Source organism: Tasmannia lanceolata, unplaced genomic scaffold (genome assembly GCF_043159265.1).
Source record: "Tasmannia lanceolata isolate RefF3 unplaced genomic scaffold, GAP_Taslan_0.1 ptg000037l, whole genome shotgun sequence".
Classification (NCBI taxonomy): domain Eukaryota; kingdom Viridiplantae; phylum Streptophyta; class Magnoliopsida; order Canellales; family Winteraceae; genus Tasmannia; species Tasmannia lanceolata.
Window position 1 is genome coordinate 13,676,204 of NW_027518714.1, and position 26,616 is coordinate 13,702,819.

At 37.2% G+C, this 26,616-nt stretch overlaps 1 protein-coding gene across 4 annotated transcripts in view; it reads left to right on the top strand.

Annotated features, from left to right (window-relative positions):
* Window positions 1-26,616, top strand: part of PSAT1 (phospholipid sterol acyl transferase 1) — a 28,171-nt gene that overhangs the window by 965 nt on the left and 590 nt on the right. Inside the window, exons 2-15 of one of the 4 annotated variants that reach the window (XR_013239671.1) lie at window positions 660-795; window positions 4,749-4,893; window positions 11,251-11,420; window positions 11,520-11,596; window positions 11,919-12,132; window positions 12,254-12,425; window positions 17,162-17,261; window positions 20,743-20,837; window positions 21,724-21,775; window positions 21,897-21,968; window positions 24,732-24,900; window positions 25,094-25,198; window positions 25,272-25,352; window positions 25,435-25,519. Coding sequence is in view for 1 of the 4 variants with exons in the window: in XM_077370899.1 (XP_077227014.1) it covers window positions 660-795; window positions 4,749-4,893; window positions 11,251-11,420; window positions 11,520-11,596; window positions 11,919-12,132; window positions 12,254-12,425; window positions 17,162-17,261; window positions 20,743-20,837; window positions 21,724-21,775; window positions 21,897-21,968; window positions 24,732-24,900; window positions 25,094-25,198; window positions 25,268-25,352; window positions 25,435-25,516 (1,674 nt within the window). In the remaining 3 variants the exon portion in view is untranslated. Of the gene's footprint in view, window positions 1-659; window positions 796-4,748; window positions 4,894-11,250; window positions 11,421-11,519; window positions 11,597-11,918; window positions 12,133-12,253; window positions 12,426-17,161; window positions 17,262-20,742; window positions 20,838-21,723; window positions 21,776-21,896; window positions 21,969-24,731; window positions 24,901-25,093; window positions 25,199-25,267; window positions 25,353-25,434; window positions 25,520-26,616 lie in introns of those variants that run through there. The other 3 variants (XM_077370899.1, XR_013239672.1, XR_013239673.1) reach the window with 3 other exon arrangements.

Sequence of the window (26,616 nt, forward strand, 5' to 3'; positions counted from 1 at the left end):
TTAGTTTAAAAGCATATCCCTGCTGCAATTGTGAGGCATCAATGCTATATCCTAATAACACAGACTTTGCTGGATAAGGTACCTGGTGAAGGGAATTGTGGAATTTATGTTCAATTATGATATGTCCTTTCCAAGTTCCATGATTTACCAGCCAAAAAGACATTTGGCCAACATTCACACAGATCACCACACTCTTGAGGGCAGGAACAGAACAGTTATCGAGGTCCATAAACTTCAATAAAGTATTCCAATTAGACTAACCTGATGCCATTGGTATTAACTGTAGTGCTGGTCCATGTATAGCAAGGATTAAGGAAATGGATGTCAAAATTCGCAGTAAGCAATGGGGAGCAGATAAGTAGTCCGTGCGCTTCATATTATTAACATCGGTATCTGTTTTAGATACTTATGAAGTCTTTCATGGTTTAATGTGGCCATTAAATTTTATTTTTACATCGTTTGCGATCAATTCAGCCAAGTTTTCACTTGATATGCCTTAGCCTTCAACAAAATAATGTTGTTTAGGCAGCCTGGTAAAAAATAATTGTGTTTTTCTTTTAACCATTTTTTCTATTACATTTTTTTTGGGACAATAAACACACGGACTGATATTACTTTAGGTTGATGAATTTACAACCAGATTTTAATGTTTCTTGCAGCTTCTATCTGCGGTAAATTGTTGGCTGAAGTGCATCATGCTAGACCCTTACAATCAAACAGACCATCCTGATTGCAAGTCACGTCCTGACAGTGGTCTATCTGCAATTACAGAATTGGATCCAGGTTATATAACAGGTAAGCTTCTGACATAAAAGTTATACCATTCTCTGATATCTTTTGTTTTTGTCTTATTTCAGTGATGGTTGTTATTGTAGACTTTTTTATCACAGGAATTTTCTTTGATGTTGAATTCACAATCCGTGCATTGTTCTTGTGATATCTAGAAACATATTTAATAAATACTTTATCTTTACTAAGAGCTATACATGGTTTTTGATGGACTTTCCAAAGCTTCTGTTTGGGATGAAATAGGTGATCCTTCATTGGGTTGGCTTTTTATCTGGATAAAATTTGTTACCTACATGAACTATCAAAATGTGGTTGGTCGGTATAACTGAAAGATATTTCTTGAGTTCGATGTTGTAAAACTTGTGCAATTGCTAAGTGATTAGACCATAGGTACCCGGTTTAGGAAACACATTCTAGAAGAGAAACAGAAATGGGAAACGTGAAGGGAAGCATTATGGAAACACATATGAAAGATAGGGGAAATGCGAGAGAAACACACTTGAATTGTGTGTGAAACGCTTCTCAGCATATATGAAACGCCTCCAAAACGTGAGAGAAACACACCTAGTATGTTTTTATTTTCGTTCTTGTTATTTTTTATCTTATTATTCTATTTTTCCTTTTAATTCGTATTTCCATACGTTTTTTTGCATATTTTTGTGTGTTTGTTGATTTAGTATTTGTTAATTTCAAAGCTCTACAAGAATTTATGCAGAAAATACATGCGTTTATAATTTTCTTCTTTATTTTTATTTAAATTAGAGGCAAAAATAGATGATCTATCTATATTGTACACAGTTATTTTTCTAGTAGATTTCTTTTACTTATTTTTATTACTATAGATTCCTTTGTTTTCCTTGTTAATATATATCCTATAATTTTTTGGGTGTGATTTCTGCGAAACTTTTCTCGTTTGTTTCCCACACATTTTCCATATCTTTCCTATATGTTTCACACACGTTTCCCACACATTTCTTGCATTTCACACACATTTCCACACGTTTCACATATGTTATTTCCTACGTGATTCCCACGGATTTCACATATATTTCCTTCATGTTCTGAAACATTTCTCTATTCTTTTTGTGGTTCGCTTCCTTTTCAATGCATTTCCGTGGAAATGCATTACCATCTTGTTGTTATGTGTCATTTTTGGGATAGTAAACACATGGGTTGGGTTTTTTATTGGGGTGGTTTTACTTTAGATTGAATCATGTTTCCTGCCACATCGATTTGCTGTAGATTATTGGCTTTTGTGCATGTTGCTAGACCCTTACAATTAGACATGGTCTTGATGAAGAAATTTTGAAGCATTTCCCCTCCATCTTCTAGTCAGATTGGAAAGTCTAGGGCATGGATCTTTGGTAATTTGCCTTGGGTAACTCCCTATGTTGTCTGATTTGGAGCTATATTCCTTGAAGAGGAAGTTCGTAGGGTAATGTTTACCTTTGATAAAAATAACCAGTTCCTGATGAATTTTCCTTTTGTTTCTTCTAAGAATTTTTGGAGATTATTAAGAATGATATTATGCAAGTTATGGAAGAATTATTTTGCGGTCATAAATCTAATAGAGCTTTTCACCAATAAAATAAAAATAAAAAATCTAATAGAGCTTTTATAATGTAGGACCAAAAGGGAAGAAAATTAGTAGCAGCAATTCAGATTTTCCTACTTATGAACTTAGGATTAAATTGATTTTATGCAATAAAATAGGCAAATAACTAGTTTCAAACTTAAACAAGTTTTAAAAGAGATAAACGAACTGGGCTAGCCCATTAACCTCTCTACAAGGCCTTGCCGGCTCGGGCCTTTTTCTTGGAGGCCGGTGAGGCCTTCGATACGGATTTTCCCATGGAATCGTGCTAACCGGATTCCCTAGGAAAATTGGGTAGAGTCGCCACCTAGGATAGGACCTAGGACTATAGTTGTCAAACTCTTACGACTCGTACGAGTCAACTCCTGAGTCGAGTCGAGTCGCTGGGCTTTCGAGGCATGTCACATGGGTGACTCGTCTCTGTTGAAGACTCTTAAGAGTCGTCTGGTGACTTGAGCGAGTCGTTGTGAGTTGACTCGAACAAATAAGACTCTTATGAGTTGAGTCGAGTTGCTGGGCCTGGTCTTTCTTGTTTTGATGGTTGAAAACTTGGAAGCTGGAACTTAGAACTTAATTATTTTTGTGCATGCAAGTAACAAGTATATAGTTATTTATATTTTTGGCTAACTTAGAACTTAATTATTTCTGTGCATGCAAGTTACAAGCATATTGTTATTTATATTTTTGGCTTAGTGCTTTATCTATGTGCTATTGGGTTATATTTTTTACATGCGTCATCTTTTGATATATAATTGTATTTTTTCAGCTAAATTTCTTTTCTTTTCAAGAACTCTTATGAGTCATGAGTCGAGTCACGATTCATAAAATTAAGAAATCGAGTCACGGGTTGACAACTATGCATAGTACCCATAATGACTTTGTATAAGCACCATCCTACTTTTCTAAAGTCAGGTCCACATTCTGGTTATAGGATTGGAAGCTGTTAGATGCCAATTCTGCCCACCTTATGTCGGTCTCTACTTAAAACGGGGGGAAATTACACGAGATCAGGATCACCTGCAAGCTAAGGCAGAAAGCCTCTATATATTACTGGTCATTAGGTGTGGTGAGGGGAAGGTGCCTGAGAGACTGTTCCTCAGGAGGGCTCGTACGCGCCAGCGCGCAGTTACCCGCGCGTGGAGTCGCCTGGCCTTTTACCCAAGGCAGTTCCTTAGCCTGCTTCCTTCTTTATTCCCCATTTCTTGCTTGGATTTATATATATATATATATATATATATATATATATATATATATATATATATATATATAGAGAGAGAGAGAGAGAGAGAGAGAGAGAGAGAGAGAGAGAGAGAGAAGGGGGGAGGGGGGAGGTTTCTGAGCACTAGCTTAGCCTGAGCTAGAGCTCATAAATCATAATACACCATCTCCCATAGTTGTTTGACTCATCCAAGCCTTTCATTATATAGAACCTCACATAGATAGGGTGTTCCTAACAAACCATCTCCATACCATAATCTAACCATTCGATCTAGGAGCCTAATTTCTAGCCATCCATTTTAAACCTCCACAAATCATAACCCTAACCATAACCAATAATCCTAACCATAACCGTAATCCTAACTATAACCTATAGAATGAATGGGTTGGATGACTGAAACAACATGGAAATGGTGGGTTTCTGAGCTCTAGCTCAGGCTGAGCTCGAGCTCAGAAACCTTTTCCTAATATATATATATATATATATATATATATATATATATATATATATATAGAGAGAGAGAGAGAGAGAGAGAGAGAGAGAGAGAGGTTTCTGAGCTCTAGCTCAGCCTGAGCTAGAGCTCTATAAATACACCATCTCCATGTTGTTTCAGTCATCCAACCCATTCATTCTATAGGACTTCACATAGATAAGGTGTTCCTAACAAACCATCTCCATACCATAATCCTAACCATTCAATCTGTAGAAGCCCATTTTCTAGCCATCCATTCTAAACCTCCACAAATCATAACCCTAACCATAACCTATAATCCCAACCATAACCCTAATCATAACCTATAAAATGAATAGGTTGGATGAGTCAAACAACTATGGGAGTGGTGGTTTCTGAGCTCTAGCTCAGGCTGAGCTCGAGCTCAGAAACCTTTTCATAATATATATATATATATATATATATATATATATATATATATAGTAACTTAGATTTTATATTTAATCCCTTGTTATGCGCGTCCCATAATTAAATCGGGATAACATGATTACCTTGTTCTTAATCTTCATCACTAAACAATGAAACATTTACGGATAAGAATGTTTCGAGTTGTGAAGCTTGTTCAGCAGATCTGCATTTTTTTATAATTTTATTTGCTTTAATTGATTGCTCACATTAAAATGATATATCCCCAGGCCCTCTTTCTTCAGTATGGAAAGAATGGTTAAAATGGTGTATTGAATTTGGTATCGAGGCAAATGCAATCGTTGCTGTTCCATATGATTGGAGGCTGTCAGCATCAATGCTGGAGGAGCGAGACCTTTACTTCCACAAGCTAAAGTTTGTATTCATCATTACTTCTTATTTCTTGCATGCTGCCAATCAGTTTCTTCCTAGTTACAACATCTAATTCTTGGCTGTGCTGCTCATTTACTTGCAATAGCACATTTGGCTACAAAGTTTAGTAGATTAGGCACTGGCTCAATATATGCATTCCCATCCTCTTACTGGAATTGGATATTTTTTAATGGCAAAGAGATTTCATTAAAGTAAACAGGGACCGAGGAGGTCCCTAAAAGTACAAATCGATAGAAATCTCAAGAATAAGGAAAATTGAACTGAAATCGATACTCTAGGGAGGGAGAGAATTAAAGAGCTCAATACTCTCCCTAGATACACCTTCCCTAGCCAATCTGTCCGCCTCACCATTAGCTGACCGCCTAATATGGATGAAGGAAATTGATGCGGCCCCATCCTTGTCCTGGATCTCTTCAAATAGGGCGACGAATCTCCACAGTACCGCACTTGAATTTCAAACTAAGCCATATGATAATATTAAGACTCTCCTTGGATAAAAAATTTGGTAATGGCATAGATCAACGACTAATTTCACACTAGGCTGCCTTGCCTCAATTGCTTGTCTCTCTATGCATAGAGGGCCTGCAAAAGCCGACACAATCCTACTATGAGGGCCACAAAATAAGAGCTGACATCATTGAAGCACATGGATGGCGTTAGCGGTGAAATTGTCAGACATGGTGAAGTTAAGATAAAATCAGCCATCCCAGTCGAAACAATACATTAACCGAAATGCATACCGAAACAAAAATTGTAAATGGACTTTCCCGTTGTCGGTTGAAATAATGGACTTGAGTGAAGTTGAGGTTAGAGTATTATTACAAGGAATAAGGATCGTAGAGAACTCAGATCTCAGTAGGTTGATTGTTGAGGGGGATTCTCTTAATGTTATTTGGTGGGCAAGCGAGCGGGAGCCATCCGCCTCCATGCAGATTCATGCCCATGTTCGATGAGATTTTTGACAGGATGGAGGGTGTTTCAGTGATGTATCAGCATGTTCGGAGATCGGCTAATACCGACACTGATCGTTTAGCTCGGTCGGGAGTTGAAAGAGATAGCCTATCTATTTTTATTTCTTACCCCTAGAGAATTACTCCTTGCTGCTTTTTTTTTTTGGTTCTGCTTCATTGTTCTGTGTTACGATCTCTGTTTCTATTTGCATTTGACCATCTCGGTCGCTGCTTATTTTTAATATAGATTGATTTGAAATTCAAGAAAAAAAAATCGTAAATCCATTAGTGTTATACAATATTAGTTTGCGTTACATAATTGTATTTAAATGAATTACATAGGAAATGTGGTTTACGTATTAATATTTATGTGAATTACATGTGAAATTCCAAGGGTGGTCCCGAAATGGCAACTATGAGGAGTGAAAATTATTAGGTTGCTTAGCAAGTTTTAACCTTTTGAAAACTCAAACCTAATTTAGAAGATTAAGAGATCAACAATGAAATTCAAGCACACAAGCTAAATCTAAAGGTCCAATGCAAATAAAGAGCAAGAGACAAGAAAGAGTGCACCCGAGATTTAAAGTAGTTCGGTCCTCAAACACGAGGCTTACTCCACTCCACCAACCAAACCCGTTGATGGCTTCACTATTTGATCTTCTTAACTTCCGCGAAGACCGGTGCCGATTACAATCGCTTTAACCTTGGTGGCAATCCTCACCACGGAGAGAGGGCTACGCTTCTCCGAACATTTGCCCTTGGGATGGCTCCGCGTCCCTTCGCACTCGCCCAAATACAATCAAAGAAAATAGAAAATACAACTTCCCTCTTCAAGGGTAGATAGCTCTCAAGCTCACACAAATTCCACTCTTTGAAATGATGTACAAATTCAAGCCTAGGTCTAATCCCTCTAGATATCCCAAATTGAGGCACAAGGGTGATTACCACTCTCTAATGTGTTTAAAACATGTTTAGTAATGAGAGAGATGTGTTCTAAGGCATAAAGAACACATATATATAGGGAAAACCCAAATATGACCGTTACAGGGGCATAGTCGTAATTATGGCAAAATCCCAAACGGTCATAATTTTGTTCCCGACACAGTGGTCTCGGAGTTCCGGGAATACAAACAAAATTTGGAAAATAGCTACTGAGTTCCGAGCTCGGAGCTCCGAGAAGCCTAGATCAGCCAATATTCCATATTTTTTATGCTGATCATTTTTGGGCTTCAAGGGCTTCCAAATTTGACATAGATGGGATTGTTATTCAATTAAAGTCAGTTGTTTGGTGACTCAATTATGCCTCAAGGTGGGGTACCTAATAGGGATTAGATGTACAATCTACCACAAGACTTAAGCCTTCAAATCTTCTACTTTTGAAGCACATCTTCAAGTCTTGAACTCTTGCATGGATCACCTCCATTTCTTTGGCTTTTTAAGATCTCTCCTTGAATGCTCCAAGCCTTCATCATCCTTTGGCTTCAAATGGTGTTCAAGGATGTACAAGCCTCGATCCATGCCGTTTTCCTTGATCAAGTGTTTGAAATACTTGAATCTTCAATACATGTACTTTAACATCAAACACGTTAGAAATACAATACATTTCAACTTGTGTTTGGAATCATCAAAACATAGAAGATTGCCAAGGTGAGAACCATTGGGCTTACAACATGTGAAATGTTGTTGCTCCATTGTGACCTGGTGGTCATGGGTTCGAGTCACAGAAACAGCCTCTCTGCAAAGCAGGGGTAAGGCTGCGTACATCTAGCCCTCCCTAGACCCCGCAATGGCGGGAGCCTCGTGCATTGGGCCGCCCTTTTTTCACATGTGAAATATGGTATGTACTGAATTATTAGACATGCACGGCAACACATGTCACTCGTTGTCAATGTTATTGAACTATCATGGATGGTTGTCTTGCTTATTTGATGGTTTCTAAATTTGTATTTGTGCTTATTCTTGCATTTCCTAAAGTTTCATCTTAAAATTCTATCATTTGTATATGTTTCCATTCATTTCCGTGATTTTACATGATTTCCACCGGAATTTCCAACCGAAGCTGAAACGTTTTCGTTTCTATGGCGGCCAAAGCCAAAACTTAAACCAAAATTTAAAACCTTGTATAGTGCCAAACAATTAAATTTGTACTAAAAATGCCAAAATTAGCTAGCTTGTCAACCTTTGACTTTTCTTCAAGGTGAATATGGGTGAAGAAACACTCACCTAACTTAAAGAATATTTCTCTCTCTAACATACATCCAGAAGTGCCAAGAAGGCCTAGAATCTTCCTTAAGCCTTATTATAATATTTAGAGTCTCCTTTGATTTAAAATTTGGTAACGCCATTGATCATCAACTAATTTCACACCAGGCTGCGTTGCCTCAATTGCTTGACTCTCTTTTCATAGAGAGCCTACAAATCCGACACAGCCCTACTATCAAGGTCAGAGATATACATATCTCAGTATTGTAGTCCTGCATAACCTTACCTTGTGGCTTATTGCCAAAGTTGAGGTCAAACCAACCCGATAGGGGGAGTAATATTCCGTGTAGCAAGACAGCTGACGTCGTGCGGGTTGCTAAGCTGTTCTTTAAAGAGGTCGTCAAACTTCACGGGCTACCTATTTCCATTGTGTCTAACAAAGATGTCAAGTTCGTTAGCTATTTTTGAACGACACTTTGGAAACTATTCGGAACCCAATTGAAGTTTTCATCAGCATTTCATCCACAGACTGATGCTCAGACTGAGGTCGTTAATCGTAGCTTGGGTGATTTGTTGAGATGTTTGGTAGGAGACCGTCCAGGTGCATGGGATCTTTTGTTACTGGCTGCTGAGTTTGCGTACAATAGTTCCGTTTATAGGACTACTGGAAAAAGCCCCCTTAAGAGTATTCATGGCGTCAACCCTCGCCAGCCCGTCGATCTTATACCATTACTCCCTGATGCCCGTCCCTTTCAGTCAGCCGATTCTTTTGCCCAGCACATTCGTGACCTCATGCTAATATATGTCGTAAGATTGCTCGAGTAATGTTGACTACAAACTAGCCGCTGATGTACATTGTAGGAAACTTGAATTTAATGAAGGTGACTATATTATGGTTCGTATTCCTCCTGAGTGGTACCCTCGCCATTGGACATTTTCATATCCTTCGTAAGCATGGCCCTAATGCATATTTAATAGACTTACCTGCTGATATGAATATTAGTCCCGTATTCATTGTTGAAGATCTTATCCCATATCGAGGTACCTTCGAGCCTCCTACTATGCCGACAGATGTTTCTACAGGTCAGACTGCTAGCTCTTCTGTTCCAGCCCCAGTACCAGTGGTTCCGCTAGTTCCATCACTTCCTGCCGACTAGATTGATGCTATACTTGTTGATAAGATCGTTTCCTCATGCCATGGTGATTTTCAGCGCTATCTTGTCAAGTGGCATCGTCGACTAGATTCCGACGCTACTTGGCTTACAGAGGCGGAGCTTCGTACTAGACTCTTCACTCTCCTCTTTTCAGCAGGGGGAAATGATGGAGATCGACGTCCCTTGCGAGTTTATTCTCGGCGGGGCCGCCCTCGAGGAGCCCCGTAGAGATCTTTTTATTTTTATTTTTGCTTCTTAGGGATCTTTTTGTTATTTTTAGTGTTATTAGGGGTATTTTGGGGTATAATTGATTTTTTAGGGTTATTTTAGTCTTTTAGAAACTCTTAATTAGGCACCTTCCTTTTTTTAAGGACTCCTAATTGCCTATATATAGGCCTTATGTAGTAGAGATTAGAAGTTTGGATGATTAATTGAATTGATTGGCTTCTCCCCTGTACATATTTCTTCTTCTCCCCTATTTCTTCTCTTCTACTTCTAGTTCTTAACTTCTCCTCCTATTCTTCTTCTTCTATTCTTCCCTCTCTTCTCTTCGTCTTCTCTTTTTCTTCCCTTTCTTCTATTTCTTTTCCTAGTCCTACATCAAATTTGGTATCAGAGCTTAAGATCCAAGCCCTTTTTTCACCTTAGTAGCCGGCCCTTATTTGCCTCCTCTTTCCCCTAAAGATCAGCTGCGAATACAACCCACTGCTGTCCCAAATCAGACCATAAAACCCCCTGTTTATTGTGTTCAAACTATCACCACAAACCCTTTTAATTCTCAGCTGAACACCTCAACCCAGCCCCCTTTGTTTTACAACAAAATCAGTCCCATATATAAGCCTTTCCTTGAACCCAATTTTGTAAACAAACCCTTAATCACATCAAACACCACTCCCAAAACCCAATAATAAAAGCCTAGAAACTAAATAACATGGAAATAAATCCTAATGGGCAAATATGCCTCTTATTTGGCCTACAATATGCATAAGTAAGCCAGTAGATGGGCCCTATAAATCGAAATATAATCCTGCCAATAGAAAGAGATCGGTTTTTTAAGCTCTTTGTGAGACCTTGATTACTATATTATTAGTTTTCCTGCCGATCCTTTTTTTAATATAATCCTCATAAACTGAAGCCCTGTCTTTAAGAAGGTTTTAAAGGCTCTAGAAAGAGATTGGTTTTTGAAGCTTTTTGTGAGACCTTGATTACTATACTTTTAGTTATGCTGTGTGCATTTATACTCCTCATAAACTGAAGCCCTGTGAAGGTTTTGAAGGGGAAACTCCAGAAAGAGAGAGTTTTTTGAAGCATTTTGTGAGACCTTGATTACAATATTATTAATTGTCCTGCCTATACTTTTTCTTTTTCCTGTAAAAACACAAGCATTTATTTCTTGTCAAATAAGCCAGAAAGTTGAAGGGAAGATAGTTTTTCAGACAAATAGGCCTTCTGTTGCCCATTGGCCTACACTGCCAGAGCGAAAAGTCGCTAATTGGGAGAAATTACTAAGAGGAGTGGAGACGTCGAATAAACCAAAGAAATAGCACCGCATTTGGACAAAACAATTTCATCTCTTTCCATGCCATGACCAGTGGCAGTCGCATCACAATTACAAAATGTGCATTTAGGGATCAAGTTGTTCACTTATTGTTAATTTTTGCTAGCATCATTGTCTTCTAATCACAAGTCCTGTTGATATTCTAAGTAGTTCTGAATTCTTCACATGGTGCAAAGTGCAGACAGATATGTAACCTCGGTATGTATTGTATTAGTGCTTTTTCTTGGGATTCAATATACATAAACCATTGCTATTATTTGATCCTTTCAAGCATGTAGAAGTACATTGGCTGCATTTTTTGGGAAACAAGTTTTTGGCTGATAAACTTAATAATACACCTTGGTTTTAGTACATCATGCCCATTTGGTTTTCTAACTATAAAGTATGTACTTGATTGATAATTTTCAGTACAGGTGCTTGATTGATAATTTTCAGTACAAGTGGCTTAGATTTTTGATATTTTTTCATTTATTAGGTTGACTTTTGAAACAGCCCTTAAACTTCGTGGGGGCCCGTCATTGGTTTTTGCACATTCAATGGGAAACAATGTCTTTCGCTACTTTTTGGAATGGTTGAAGCTAGAAATTGCACCAAAAATATATATCCAATGGCTTGATGAACACATACATGCTTATTTTGCAGTCGGTATGCTCACTTCTCCCTCCTACCAAACCATTTTAACTTAATACTCCCAGTATGGAAATGCATATCCGTTATGTGAACCATTTGTTTGTTTAATTTCAGGAGCTCCTCTTCTTGGTGCGATTGAGACAGTCAAAGCAACTCTTTCTGGGTTCACTTTTGGTCTTCCTGTTGCCGAGGTTTTCCCTTTTCTTTTTCATACTCCTAGGAGTTAGTTTTTTACTGCTTAAGAATTTTATTATTTTGCTCAATTGTCTTGCCCATTTGTAAAGTTCATGATTTCCTAATAACTTTGGGTTGTACTACCAAATCATCTCTTTGCAATATCAGTTTTCTGTTTCGGTGAGATTGTTGACTATGTTCCATCCCAATTTCATGGTTTCCCAATTACCTTCGGTTATTTTTTGAAACATTGAGTGGTTAATGGACACTGATCCCTTCACATGTCTTTGAAACCAGCTGAATAACCCAGGTTTATTGTTTTCTTGTACAAGTAATCAGGGAACAGCTCGATTGATGTTCAATTCATTTGGTTCTTCTTTATGGATGATGCCATTCTCCGAGTATTGTAGGGTCGATGATATGTATTGGAAACATTTCTTTGAAGGGAGAGAAAGGGGGCATAGCGCGTACCATTGTGATGATATGGAGTTTCGGTCAAATTACTCTGGATGGCCAACAAATATTATAAATATTGAAATTCCTTCAAACCGCGGTACAACTTTAAAACTTTGCATGTTTCCTGATGGTGAAACATTTTCGAACACATACTTATGCTTTTTGGAATTTTCGTAATTTTTTTTGATCGGTTATTTTTTTTTTTTTCATAATTGTAGGTGCCGATGCCTATCCACCTATTTCTGATGTAACACAGACCACATCTGGCATGGAATGCGGACTTCCTGTTCAGCTTTCTTTCTCAGCTAGAGAAGTATCAGATGGTACCTTCTTTAAAGCAATAGAGGACTATGATCCGGATAGCAAAAGACTGTTGCATCAACTACACAAGTAAGTCATATAATGGATGTTTGATTTTTTGAAGCTAAATGAATCCAATACTAAATTGTATAGCTATGGTTGGGAAAAACATTTATGTACTTATATCAGTTGTCTGGACTAGTGATGTTTTAGCTGGTTCATTTATTAATGCACGAGGTTTAAAATTTATCATTGAAGTTCATTGGCAACTAATAGCTAATGCAGCATTTTAAGGCTAACATGATATCATAGACACACTGGTTCCAAATTTGTCTCACTTCTCTACTCATGAATCTTTACCTGGTTACTCGCTTTTGTTGAGGGAAGCAGTTTTAGGCTTTCCAAATGAGTCATGTTCTTCCAAGTTCCTTACTTTATTTAACACATCACAACCTGTATGCATTTCAACTTCATACGTTTTCACTTATATCACTCCTCCTTACTCTTCACATGTTATTGCTTCTTAGTTGACTTTTATCTCTCGCTTTTCTTTTGGTTGGTAAGCTGTGATTGGAACCACAACCTAGTGGTTGCAACATAAAGAACTTTCCAACTAAGATACAGCTCAATTTCTTTAGATTTATGTCATGAGCTATTGATCGCATCATAGTTAAGGCCACCTTTTTCTTTTCTTTTTATTTTTTCCCTGTTAAAAGTTTATCAACTCTGTTACTTGAACTTGGGTGCTGAATGTGATGGATAATAACAATATTAAAATTACTGAAATGTTTAAAGGCTCCACGTCAATGATGGTCATTCTTGCGGAAGGCCTCTATCATACATGCTTTCTACAAATAGACAAGTGATGCAGTCCAGACATTAATAAATCATCAGCACCCTAATAAATACAAAACTCAACTCAACCCAACTCAACCCAACTCAACTAAGCCTTTGTCCCAAACTAGTTGGGGTCGGCTAATAACTATAAAACATCTGTACAAATGAAATAGCCTCTGGTTGTGTCGGATTGGAGGTGTCACAATCCTAGTGGTTATTTCTATTGGTCGATTTGCCTCTGCTGGTGGTGGATTTTGAATTTGTGGGCTCTGGATGATCTCTGCTTCATATTTAAGGTTGATACCAAGACAGATCAGGGTGTGGACAAACTCTACTCTAGGAGGGATTGATTGTTTCAGCTTTGGCAGTGATTTGAGAGGAACTCAAAATGGGGGTCAATTAGAGGAAAATGGGCATGGAATTTGACATAAAGTCAAGCATCAAAATTTGTTGACTCACTCGAGGAACATTGGTATAAAAAATAAGGGCCGTGAACAACAACTCTGTAAAACTTACCAGCGATGGGCCCTATTGGATTTAATCACATAGGTGCTTGGGGAATGGCGGGCCCCCGACTAATTTTAATGGACTTGGCCCATTATGCAATTAGGCTTGGCGTAACTGTGGGTTGGGTTCGAATATAGGTTTTGGGCTTTGACAAGTGGGCCTTGGACATGGACTTTGATATAAAGTCAAGCATCAAAATTTATGGACATCCTCTTTTGGGTAACATTGGCATAAAAATATGCCCCATGAACAAAAGTTCCATAACAATCACCGCTGATGGCCCATTGGATTTAATCACATGGGTGCTTAGGGAGTGGTGGGCCCTCTACTAATTTTAACATTTAAGCTCATTTTTACTTCGTCCCACCTAGACAATCATGTAATTCATTCGGATATCACAACTAACATAGCCTAGACAATCATGTAAGTTATAGATAAATATATATTGTAATTCATATATATATATATATATATATATATGATGGAGTGGCCGGTGGCGGTGGGGACGTTGATCATCAAGAGCAGCAGCAGCGGTCTGGGATGGAGAATGCCAACCGTCTTCTGAAGCCATCTTCCACCAAATGCTGCTACTCCCTAGATGGGTTTGAGAAGAGATGCCATCTGGGGGGAGAGGACATGGTGGTGATCTAGACGATCACACTGAGAGGGGTTGGGTGAGCGAGAAATGCCATCGGATGGCAGAGAGAGAGAGAGAGAGAGAGAGAGAGAGCAAATGAAAACAATAAATGGACAAGGGAGGTTCCATAGATTTTGCGAAGCGGATAGGTATGGTTATGGAGAGTCAGTGATTTTGCCCGAGAAATAGGAGATTTAAGGATACAGAAGATTAAAAAAAGTCGGAGATTTTTCCAGGAAGAGTTGACTTGGGGATACAGAGATTGGACGGAAAACGAAGTCGTTTCATATTTCTGTTGTGTTTCCTAAATTTTTTCCCCTTAAATTCTCACCACCTAGTAGGCGAGATTTTCTCCGTATAGAGAGAGAGAGAGAGAGAGAGAGAGAGAGAGAGAGAGAGAGAGAGAGAGATGCAAAAAATACCTGCTTTTCTAAAACCTTTTTACAGTTTTTTTTTCCGGGTTTTTTCTCTTTTTCGTTTTTTTACCTTAATTTTTGAGAATTTATGAAATGCAAAATATATATGAGGAAGGGGAGGAGGACACGTGGTGGTGAACAGCAAAACTCCCCTTCCTATTTATATATATATGGGATTTGCTAGGGACCATCGCATAAGGCATTTCGCGGAGCGGCTGTTGCATGAGAAAGCAGCCACATAGGCTATATATACAGAGGGAGGGAGGGAAGGTGGCGTTCTTCTCAATCTGTACAATTCTCAGGGTGCTACCCTTCACTAGACACATCATGGGCAATTTCAAAATTTTGAGTTATATTATGATAACTAGAGAACTAATTGGCAAAATTGCTACGATGATATTTTGTATTTTATAAAATACATATCTCCTTCTATGTTACATACTTTCATTTGATTTGATAGTGCTTGTTTTTTTATTGATCTCCATGAGAGTCTCAAGCAGGGAGCCTGACATGGTTGTGGTGAGTTGAATTTTTCTATTTTGGTAAATGAGGCTTTTTTTTTCTTTTCAGGGGAAATTTATATGTAGGAGACATTTGCTTACCCTAAGGTTTATTACAACTTTACCAATTGTGGTGGCTGCATAAGTTCAATCTGTGGATTATGGGTTTTGAATGATAGGGTTCTTAAGGTTGGTTTTGCGTGCATAGAAATATGCATGTGCAAGTGCATACTGAGTTTAGGTTTAAGGGGTCAAATTAGCAAAATCTTTGTGGAAGTCCCCATACAATTGCGCAGTTGGTTTCTGATTTTCTGTACCATTTCCCTTCTAACTGTATGAATGAGCGTCTGTGTATGATATGAGGGTTTGTGCAAATGGAAGAAAAGTAAAACGGATTATGAGGCACAAAAGGGAATTTGGTTACAACAGAGGTCCTTCATCTTGTATCCAAATCTGCATAGAGAATTAGATCTTAATCTTGATATGGGGATCTATATAAGGGGTTTTCATCTTTTTCACTGCAATAGGTGTTGTATGAACCTCGGATCTAGAATGAGGAACTGCAGTCCCTTTGTTTAGAGCACTTTTTCCTCTCCTCCTCTAGCCCTGCTACTGTCTGTGAAACTAGATTTCTGATTTATCCCTTTTTATTGAAACATTCTATATATTGAACATTTTTTAAATATGTCAAGCATAAAGCACAAGCAACCACCCGTTCTAAAGTACAAGCAACCACCCCACCCGTTCCTTTTCTATGTAAAAAAAAACAGAAACATTAAATAATGTGCAATATTAATATTGAGGCTCCTTGTATGTTCTCCCTACCATGAACCATTTTTTTTTAAAAAAGAAGTATGTTCTCCCTTCCCTTTTGGCCCTTCCCTCACTCTCCTCCTTCACTTTGGGTTTCTGAAGATTGACACTACAAGAATGTTCAGTGTTGGTTCCTGAAGCTGTGCCATAGTGGAGAACGAGGATGACAGTGTTAGCTTTGTTGCTTATGCACTTCAATTTTTCCCACGTGCGTGTTTCTATACATGGGTACAATACTTCAAGGTATTCGAATGATTTCATCTTTTGGGTGATTATATATCCGACAAAAAAGCCATAATTACTGGGGTTTCCATTTAGTTTTTATGAGATTTCTGTCCCAAAATGGCACAAATGATCTAGTTGAATCCATGCCTAGTTATTTGGGGATCACTGTGTAAAACTTTACCGGTATTACTTGACCTCTTTACTTGCACTCTGCATGAAGTGAACTCTTCATGACCATCGCGACGAGTCATATTTTATGATTGTGTTGACTCTTCAACATACTAGCATTCTTTGAGATGGGTTCAATGTGCAATTGCGACAAGAGTGGCTTGACACTTAAGGGTAATATGGAAGCTTGTTCCTAGAAATTTGTAATTCTTTGCATACATATTTTCATAACTGAATTCATAGTGGCCTATTCATGCATATTTCTATTTGTAAATATCTTGGTAATTTTTAGTTTCTATGGCTTCTATTGTAAATATCTTGGTAATTTGGCATGCCTATTCTTTTTTAAAGGATTTGAGTTATTTTCCTTGAAAATATTGTTATGTGATTAAACGATCGATACCATAGGCTTATGTTTCCTGTGAAACAACCAGTTACTCCAAAAGCTTAAGCTGTTGGAGAAGGCGTTATTTAATCTTTTATACTTTAACACTCGCCATCAAGTGTGACCCCTCTTTTTAGGGTTGGCTTACACGTGGCACATGTGGCCCCTCTTTTGGGTTTGGCCATTGCATGTGGATTTTTGCTATCAAGGAGGTTTGAACTCAGGACCTTTGGCTCTGATACCATGTGAAACAACTAGTTACTCCAAAAGATTAAGCTGGTGGAGAAGGCGTTATTTAATCTTTTCTACTTTAACATTTCCAATGCTATACATTTCAGGTTGTATCATGGTGATCCAGTGCTGAATCCTCTTACACCCTGGGATAGACCACCAGTAAAAAATGTCTTTTGTATATATGGTGTTGATAGGAAGACTGAGGTATTTCTATTCCATCTAAATAAGACCAGCATTTCAATTTTTTTTTTGTGGTTGGGTCATTTGTTGTTACTTGTTATAGGTCCAAATTATACATACTGCTGTTGCGCACTGTTCTTTTAACTTGGTGTGTTAAATTGTGAATCTAGAGCATCTTTTATTCTTTATGTGCATAATGGGCATTTGCATTTTTAGTGTAGATATATTTGCTCTTAATGCATACTAATTATTAATTAACTCTAATGTTGTAGCAGATAGTGTTTCATATTTGTTGTGGAAAGAATCTATACTCATTGTGCCTCATAAAAGGCCCTATACTAAGTTGTAAAATCTGTTTCGTTCGCCGTTTCGTATTGGCAACCGAAACGGTACGCTTCGGTGTTTCGGCCGTTTCATTCCGCGTTTCGGTCGAAACTTTTCGTTCCGCTTCCTGGAGGGAATTTTTTTTTAAATAGTTAAAAATATGGAAAAAATCCAAAAAAATGCGTAAAAGCGAAATTAGAAAAAGTGTAAAAGTGGGAACGAGTGTAAAAGTGAAATTAGAAGAAGATTAGAGAAGCTTGAAGAGCTTAGAAGAAGATTAGAGTAGATCTTAGTTTGTGGAAAGTGTGTAAATGAAGTTTGTAAGAGAAGGGTGAAAGAGGAGTGGGAAAACAATGGTTAAAAGGGTATATATAGGCTTGTGGATGCAAAAAGATGGAAAATACCCTTCCAAGGGCTATAAAACGGTCATAAAATGAGGGTAGAATCGTCAAAAAATACCCCCCAACAGCTATAATGGCGCAATTTTTTTCAAACTTCTTCCGCATTTTCAGGCGAAACAGGGTGTTTCGCCTGTTTCGTCCGAAACGGACCAAAATCCGGAACGAAACGAAATCCAGTTCCGGATTTCAGACCGAGACCGAAATTTCGGTCCGTTTCGGCCGAAATGAAACGATATTTACAACTTAGGCCCTATATGAGTCCTTCAGCATGAATTCTCCATTGCAAATCATGTATGCCAATTCCCTAAGAGTTTCCCATTATAAATAATTTATATTTAGTCCCATTATAAATAATTTATATTTAGTTGTTTTGTATCGGTAGATTCCAAAAGGGATGTCAAAATGACTACTTCTGTTATCAACTTCTCAGAGGCTACTTGTAATAACTTTTTGGCGTACAATGCTCGTAAAATATCGAACTTTAATTCATACCCTAGAAATGATTTTATTCCTGTACAATGTCTAAGTTTATTGTAGCTTCTAAAATAATTTACTCATCAATCATGACATCATTGAAGTGGGCATCTATCTGTCTATATATATATATATATATATATATATATATATATATATATATATATATATATATATATATGAGAGAACATTTCCTACACACTTGTGTAGGTAAGTTACCTACACACTACCTTAAAATACAGTGGGGGGCTACATTGTTTGGGTGATCCAAACCATTCATTTAAATGATCCTCACATAGATAGTGTGTCCACAAAAAATCAGATCCATAGGATATCCTAACCATTCAAACTATGGAGGCAAAAAATGGACTAATTTGTGAAGGTTTATACACGTCCATTTTACCTCCACAAATCGTAGGGTTGGGATGATCCTATGGATCTGATTTTTTGTGGACACCCTATCTATGTGAGGACCATTCAAATGAATTGTTTGGATCACCCAAACAATGTGGGCCCCCACTGTATTTTAAGGTAATGTGTAGGTAACTTTCCTACACAAGTGTGTAGGAAATGTTCTCTCTCTCTCTCTCTCTCTATATATATATATATATATATATATATATATATATATAGTTTTTATATGGTGCCCGACCGTCAAAACGGTACCACCCTTGATATTTGATCCAACAGTAGCCCACTTTTTAAGATGCTGCTGTTGGATCAAATATCAAGGGTGGTACTTTTGAAGTACCACCTACGTGACTTGATGGTCGGGCATCATAGAATTTCTCTCTCTCTCTCTCTCTCTCTCTCTCTATATATATATATATATATATATAGAGAGAGAGAGAGAGAGAGAGAGAGAGAGAGAGAGAGAGAGAGGAAAAGGATTGTGAGCTTGAGCGTTCCAATCAAATGGTGCGCTTGAGCTCTCAAACCCATGTGGCCCACATTGTTAGGATGATCCAAAGCATTCATTTGAAAGGCCCTTACATAGATAGGGTGTGTACAAGAAATCAGCTCCATAGGATCATCCTAACCCATCCATTTGTGGAGGTCAAAATGGACAGACCACAAATCTGCCCATTTTTGCCCTCCACTTTTGGAGGGGTTAGGATGATTCAATGGAGCTGATTTTTGGTACACACCCTATCTATGATAGGGCCTTGCAAATGAATGGTTTGGATCCTCACAGAAATTATGGGACCCATGTGATTGGTGCACTCAAGCGCACCATTTAATGTTAGAGCTCAAGCGCACGAACACATTCCTCATATATATATATATATATATATATATATATATATATATATATATATATATTTGAATGGTATCTATATATCTTTGAATGGTAAAGTGGGCATCTATATTATTTGTTTATTTTAGGCTCCTATGATTTTCTTATAGATTCTAGCTATTTTTACAACGACACATTCAAGCTCTCTTATTTTAGTTGTATGATCTATCTTCAGATGTTCACGAAACACTTCTTGTTTTGTTTCTTATTTTTAAATTCACTAGTTATCTGACAGATTTTTACTCTTTTGCGTCATTATGGTTTCTGAGTTATGATTGTTTAGTTTAGTTATGAGCAAGGTTCAAAATTTATTAAGATTTAATGATGTGTTTAACTGAACTTAGCTCCCAAACCCTTCAATTTGTAGCCTATAAATGGATGATTAATAAGTAAAAAAGGCAACTATCTACATTCTGTGAGAAAATCTCAATAAATCAGGGGGTTATGATAGTCTGGTTAGGTAGACTTCTGTTGTCTGTCCTTACAATGTCTCAGTTGTCTTTTCAGCATAAACCCTAAACAAGAACCATTGAAGGTAATGAACATTTCAAACGTTGGGCATTGAAATCCTTTAGTACATATATCGCATGATGACAGGAGCAATGGTTCCATGAAACCGAATACCAACCTTTTTCTACTAAAGCTATACTTTAAAGTTCGTGGTATATTTATTTTTAATCTGCATATATTTGGAAATTCCACTTGATAGCTGAAACCAATATCTCCTTCTATGATGTAATTATTCTAAAACTGTAGTTTATTCTTCTCTAGACTATCTATTTGGATTTTTATAAGGGAAGTGATATATCCGCCCCATTTGATTACTTGGGACACCCAGCAGCAGTGTACACAGCAATCAGCCCCATTGAATCCATCTGACGTGAAGTACATCAGACCCTCTGCAGTCAATGATACACTGCTGCTGGGTGTCCCAAGTAATCAAAAGGGGTGGATATATCACTTCCTTTTTATAATGGTGAATAATATTTAAGGTATTTTGACAAAACAGGTTGGGTACTATTTTGCACCAAGTGGGAAGCCATATCCTGATAACTGGATCATAACTGATATCGTTTATGAGTTTGAGGGAACACTGTTTTCAAGGCAAGTGTCATCTAAACCTAGCTAATAATGATGTTGCTGTATGTTCTGAGAATATTGATGGGCCTTGCTCTTTGTTTGGTTTTAACATGTATACCATTCAAAAAAAAAATTGGGCTAATTAAATGGTTTCCAGCCATCTCCCTTAACCCCCTGCGATCCCACTGAACTGATTAGATATGGGTTTAAGGTCAAATTGTGAATGGCTCAACCCTCCATCAAGCTCCCTGCATAAGGGTATGAATTGTGCCTGAACACAGATTCTGTCAGGATTTTAATTCCCTCAAATGCCTCTAAATGGATTTGTGGCTGGCATTCAGATGTCTTCCCTTGTCCATATGTGGCCCACTAGATAAACGACCTGGATCTTGTACACATGTGCCACAGGGACAGTTTTTTATTGAGTGGCACCAAATTTTATTTTTCACCAGTTATTGTTCCATCTATACATCATATTAGGTGTTACCTTGTTGGTACCAAGGTTTTAAATTTCGACTGAAATCTGAAATTTCGGTCCGAAATTTCGGGTTTCGGCCGATAACGAAACCAAAATCGATTATACCCGAAACTGTAGTTTATTTCGGCCGAAATTTCAAAAAATTTCGTTTACCCCGAAATTTTGTCCGAAATTTAAGGGATTTCAGCCAAAAATCTGGATTTTTTATAATTATTTAATATTATCCTGGAAATTTCGGCTGAAATAAATTAGGAGAAAAATAGCCATTGAATAGATTTCGTCGGATTTCAGTCGAAATTTCGGTTTCGGTGAGGACCGAAACGCATTCCGAAACCAAAATTTTAAATCTTGGTTGGTACATATATTTAAGACTATCTGAACTTCTGAAGTCTAATATGGATACTGTCCTATGTATTTTGAATCTTTGATCAGGTCAGGAAATTCAGTTAATGGGAATCCAGGAGTTATAAGTGGGGATGAGACGGTATGTTCGAGAAATTATTAATGTAATGTTGTGTTGGATACATTTCATTCCTGTTTTTTTCCTTGTATTTAGTTTTTTCAACACTGCAAGATACCCTGTTTTCATTAAGTCATTTGGGCAGGTACCATATCATTCCCTCTCATGGTGTAAGACTTGGCTTGGGTCGAAAGTGAACATAACAAGGGCTCCTCAGGTATTCCACTGGGTCCAATAAACACCATTCATTGGTTCTATAGATGTATGTTAGATCTGTGGTGTTTTATGATTTTTAAATTTCAACAAGTGTCAGAACACGCAAGCACAATGATTTAAAACTATTAACATGAAATTGAGTGGTTCTGGTAATCAAAATCCTAAGTAGTGCAAATTATGAGATGCATCTATTGAAACATTTGGGAAAAAGGAAGTATTTGGACATTTATCCAATCTGAAACTTACCTAATACAAGTCTTAGTGCATATTGGATGAAGTTTTAAAGGTGTAAATATGTAGGAAATCACATAATTGGGAATTCTCTTAAATTTTTCTCTCATTTTAGCTGTGAGGGCAGTCCTGTTCTTTCAGGTTTTATATCCTTTTGATACATTTCACTAGGAAGGATTGGCACTGTTCTCTGTCTTCTCAACATTAGTTTTCATGGAATTAGAGTGGAAAAACAGCCCAAGGCCTGAGGCAATGATCATTGAGATGTTACTTATCTCGGTCTTGTTCACTAGATTTGCTGGCAAGATGTTCCCCTATTCTCACCATTCTGTCATCTAATCTTAGAAATTGTGATTCATAGCATGTAGGCTCTGCTCAGTTTCACGGCGGTATATTAGAAGTTCTTCTCTTCTGATATGGTTCTACTGATCTGAACATTCAACAATCCTTCGAGCATTACCTTGATGTGATCCAAAATTTCTCCACATACTAGCCGTGAAAATCCACGAAAATCACAGATATCAAGGCTCGGGCACCAATTTGATGTTAGCTTCATGCAGAAAGATAATTACATACCAGAAACTATGCAATGAAGAAATGATCCTAAAATACTACTTTCATCTGTTTTTAGTTTTTACAGTCCTCATTTAAACTAACTTTTTTATTTACTACTAAATTCAAACTAAAATTCACTGAAAATCTTTTAAACTAACTATAGCCACGACTGTAATTTTCAGCCCAAATTTTGGTCATTTATAGATCCCAATTCAATGTTCTATCATCTATATGGTCCAATTGGGTTCCTTTCCAATTGATCTGGACTTCTTTCATGTTTATGGGCTTTCCTACATGATGGGAGCCACGATTGTCATCAATAAGTCACAGTATACAGTGCATTGGTGTTCTTATTAGGATGGGCACATCTTTTGTCATTTCTTGTTTTGCAGGTTCTTTTATATGACATTCATTCCCCCATTCCCCTATAACTAAACGACCTTAAAGCCAAACGGTAGCTTTTCCTATCAAATCTTATCGCTAACTAACAAATAGCCCAAGAACTTCTGCTTCTTCAGAGTCCTTAATTTAGGTAGACCCATCTTCTGATTTTGCACACATCACTTGATAGTGGTAGCGATGTGGTGGATGGTTCATTAGCTAGAGGAGTTGATAAGCCACCCCTCATTTACTTTTGTTCTTCCTTGTTCTCTCTTTACAATAAAGTTTGGCTGTTATCTTTGAAAGGGAAACGGAAAGGGAAAAAAGAAAGAAAAGAAAAATCTATGACCTCTAAGCAGGAATAGACAAACTGGTCCTTTCTTATGGTTTTAGTTCACCATTTAGGTCTTGTTGTATGTGTATAGTTTTAATTTTTCTGTCGTGATTTTCTCTAGAATAAAGTGACAGCCCATCTCAATTGTCAATATAATTTTGTTATCTAAAGCAAGGCTCTAGTATCTGTTACACGAATGTCACTCTAGTTATCAAAGAACACTGAAATGGGACCTTCCTCGACAGATATGAACATTCCTAAACTTGGGTTGATGTATGCTTATTAATTTCTCAAGTAAACCATATATATTGCCTCAAAATATTGTTTTTACAACAAATAACAACGAAAATACTCTTTGGGAGACTCATCTAACTCATTATGTCCTAGACTAGTCAAAGGAGTCCCAGATTGACTTGGCAAACTTGTCTTCATTGTGCCTAAAATAGTTATCAAAGAACACTGAAATGGGACCGACCTTGACAGATATGAACATTCCTAAACTTGGGTTGATGTATGCTTATTAATTTCTCAATTAAACCATATATATTGCCTCAAAATATTGTTTTTACAACAAATAACAACGAAAATACTCTTTGGGAGACTCGTCTAACTCATCATGTCCTAGACTAGTCAAAGGAGTCCCAGATGGACTTGGCAAACTTGTCTTCATTGTGCCTAAAACCAGGACAAAGATTTAAGTTTTACCCGACTCACAGCCTGGAATGTGGCTTGGCCAGGTCGACTGCTGCATGCTATGTTACAAATATCATTCTCAGGAATTTCTCAGCAAGGGAAAATCTAGGAATATATTATTTGTTTTTATTTTTTTGGGTTTATATCGGGAAAAACGATAAAATAAAAGTATTAAAAATATATATAAATATATAAAATTTAAGAAAAATTATAAAATAAAAATGTAGTAAAATATTGGGATAATATCGTGATATTATCACGATATTTTATGATAAAAATGAAAATATCACTATAGTTTTAATATCTTGGGATTTTGCCGTTTTATCAAAATGTTGCAATAAAAATGCGATATTTTGAAAATATCGGAGATATTTGTGACAGGCTGCAAGTCCCTGGTCAACTTACCGGGCCTTCAAAACTGTGTTTATGAGTTTTAATTTATCAATTTCTAGACTGATACGTAGCATATCTTTTAAGATTAACTACAGAATGACATAGTATCCTTCATTATTATCGTTGTGTCTGTTAAAATTTTTTATCGTTGTGTCTGTTTTCTGCCAAAAAATGAAGTCAGAGCATGATGGATCTGATGTACAAGTGGACCTGAACGTGGAGCATCAACACGGTGTAGATATTGTTCCAAATATGACAAGGGCCCCCCGTGTTAAGTACATAACTTATTATGAAGATTCTGAAAGCATTCCAGGGAGGAGGACGGCAGTTTGGGAGCTTGATAAAGGTATGGGGATAAATCCTTGCATTTTTCATTAAGTATTTTGAAATTCCTTAACTATTTGAAATTGTTAAAATGGCGCCTTCTTGCAGTTGCAAGATGACTGTACTCTGATTAACTTTAGTTCTGCATCAATTGATTCTCTGCTCTTTAGCACCTGTAGGGGTTTCCTCATATTAATTTGGCATAATTTCTGTAGCGAACCACAGGAACATTGTTCGGTCACCAGTTTTAATGCGAGAGTTGTGGCTCCAGATGTGGCATGACATTCATCCTGCTGCAAAATCAAAATTTGTTACAAAAGGTGGATACTTTTTCTTATTGTTCTCATTGTTTTTTGTAAAATTTAATCCCCTAAATCTTGCACGAACAGCCAGGCGTGGACCTTTGAGGAATGAGGACTGTTATTGGGATTATGGAAAAGCTCGGTGTGCATGGCCTGAACATTGTGAATATAGGTAATTTTCTTCTTCCTCCTATCTTTGGTATTTTCTGCTGCAAATTATAGAAATCAGTGTCTCAAGTTATAGTGCAATTCAGGTATGTTTTTGGGGACATTCACCTTGGACAGAGCTGCAGATTGAAGAATTCTTCTGCAGACCTCCTCTTGCACTATTTATAAATTGTAAGTTATTTTTCTTCTTACCATGTTTGGAGGTCGGGTAGGTGTTGATAGTGCCTCCTTCACAAATCCCTGAGGATTGAGCAGTTTTGTATTGTTGTCTTTGTTTTTATTGTCTGAGACCAGCTTGGTCTTTCTGTTTTGGCTTCTTTTATTAAATAAAGATAGATCGAATATCAAGTTTGTAAGCAACTTTGTCAAAACTACTAAGTTGCCAAGCTTTTAAAGAAACTATCTATACATAAGTTTTGAGGGGTAAAATACTAAAATACCCTTCTTATTTTCCCTTTTTTTCTCGCTTATCTTTTGTATTTCATGGGGTTTTCCTAGGGAAGGAGAAGGAACGAAGAAGGATAAAAACAGAAAAATTGGGAAAAATTATAGAAAGAACTCCTTAAAGAAGGGGAAGAAGAAGAAGAAGAGGAGAAAAAAAAAAACAGGGCAAGAAGGTGAAGGAAAGAAAAAGAACAAAAAAGGGGAAAAAAATATAGAAAATTCTTTAAAATAGGGAAAAAGAAGGCGGCGAAAAAATCATAGAAAATTCCCTTTGTCTGTGCGTGAAGGAAAGAAAAAGAACAAAAAAGGGGAAAAAAATATAGAAAATTCTTTAAAATAGGGAAAAAGAAGGCGGCGAAAAAATCATAGAAAATTCCCTTTGTCTGTGCGTGAGGCATTGGTTTCTTTAGCCAGTGTCTCAGTTTATGCCTATTATGTCAGATGTGGCGATTTCTTTACCCTCATCCGTTTCATGTCTATAATTTGTTCCATTTTTTCTCATTTTGGACCAAAATTTATTTTCTATCAATCAGCTCGCAAAATATCAATTATCTATTTATCTGGCAAGCTTGCTGCCCATTGTGTTCTCCAAGACCAGAAATGAATTGGTCATTGGCGGATGTAAATGAAGAGGGGTAAATTGTAGTACCAGCAACCTCCAACCTCTCCACATTTTCTGCTGTAGATAATTTAGAGTGAATTCTCAAAAGTATATATCATAGAAATATGACGTAGTTCTCGACATAGTCAATGTTCAAAAACCCCGATTTCTTATAAAATCAGAGTCTGAGTAAGTACTTCGAACCTGGCCGAATAGATGTGAC